Source organism: Alligator sinensis, unplaced genomic scaffold (assembly GCF_000455745.1).
Source record: "Alligator sinensis unplaced genomic scaffold, ASM45574v1 scaffold1892_1, whole genome shotgun sequence".
Lineage (NCBI taxonomy): Eukaryota > Metazoa > Chordata > Crocodylia > Alligatoridae > Alligator > Alligator sinensis.
Genome location: NW_005842966.1, coordinates 453,028 through 454,247, shown reverse-complemented (window position 1 = coordinate 454,247; position 1,220 = coordinate 453,028). Strand labels below are relative to the sequence as shown.

Below are 1,220 nucleotides of genomic sequence, written 5' to 3'. Positions count from 1 at the left end.
AGCACATACCCCCCACCTCCCCTGGCAGCATGGCCCTCTCTGCCTGCCCCCCCACCTCCCCACATGGCTCCACCTACCCAAATCCCTGGCTGTTGCCCCCATCCCTGACCAGGCCCCAGCAACCTGCCCCCTTCATTTGACCTCCTCCATATGCCCCATCCCACACTAGGTCCAAGCCCCTCACTCTCATGACCCTGCCCCCCCATGTCCCTCTCCTCCATACTCACTGGACGACTGAGTGGCGGCTGGAGGTGAAGTCGTACTTGGGGCCATAGATGAAGGGCACACGGAAGTAGAAGAGCAGGTAGATGAGCAAGGGCCCCGCGTATTCTGTCAGGAACACCTGGTGGGGGCATGTGAGTTGAGGGGGCAGATCAGATCCTTGGGGCATCCCACACTCAGGACTATCTGCCTCAGGGGATCCCCATGGTGGGGGAGGGGCTGGAACAGGAGGTATCCCCTGGGTTGGGGGGGATCCCTGGGAGTGACACAGGGATGGAGAGGTTTCCAAGGGTGAGGAGGAATCCCCACAGTGGGGGGGGTGGGATCCCCCAGGCAGGGCGGGTATCTCTCACCGTCACCCAGCTGATCTGGGCACCCAGGTCCCGGAAGTAGAGGGTGGCTGTTGTGCCCACAGGCAGGTTCTGCAGCACATCTTCATCCTTTAAAGACTTGCCCTCTGGGGTGTGGGGGCAGAGAGTCGGTGAGGGGAGGCAGTGGGACATGAAACCCCTGAGGCCCTAGGAGCCAGAGTGATACCTCCCCCTGCCAGCCAAGTTAATGCCATCTGCCCCTGGCTGCAGCGGGAGGTGGGGGCTGGGATTCATTCCCACCCCAGCCCAGATCCAGCACCTGTCCCCAAGCCCAGGCCACCACGATGGGACGCTGGGGGTGACAGTGGGTGCACTTACTGGGGTCCAGACGCAGGGACTGTCTAGCCGGGTACCACTGGGGATCTGAAGAGGGAACAGCAGGTGGCACCGTGACTCCTGCTACTCGGGGGCTCCCGCCTGGCCCCATTGTGCCTCAGTTTCCCCTCCTCCCTTCCGCCCTGTTCCATTGTGATACAGGAGGTTTCCCCAAGATGAAGACAGCCCCCGGCCCAGTGCCCTGCCCGCTGGGATGTGCAGACCCTACCCTCTTGTGGGGGCTGTAGGCCAGGGCCAGATGCAAGAAGGGACATTAATGGTGGGCGCCCCCTGTGACAGCGTGCAAGGGGG

General features: G+C 62.9%; 1 protein-coding gene across 1 annotated transcript in view; it reads right to left on the bottom strand.

Moving 5' to 3' along the window:
- The window catches only part of TECR (trans-2,3-enoyl-CoA reductase), a 7,853-nt gene that overhangs the window by 3,458 nt on the left and 3,175 nt on the right, over positions 1-1,220 (bottom strand). The window contains exons 3-5 of the mRNA XM_025192755.1: positions 912-974; positions 576-679; positions 228-343 (exon numbers count right to left, since the gene is read on the bottom strand). Coding sequence (XP_025048540.1) covers positions 228-343; positions 576-679; positions 912-974 — 283 coding nt within the window. The remainder of the gene's footprint in view (positions 1-227; positions 344-575; positions 680-911; positions 975-1,220) is intronic.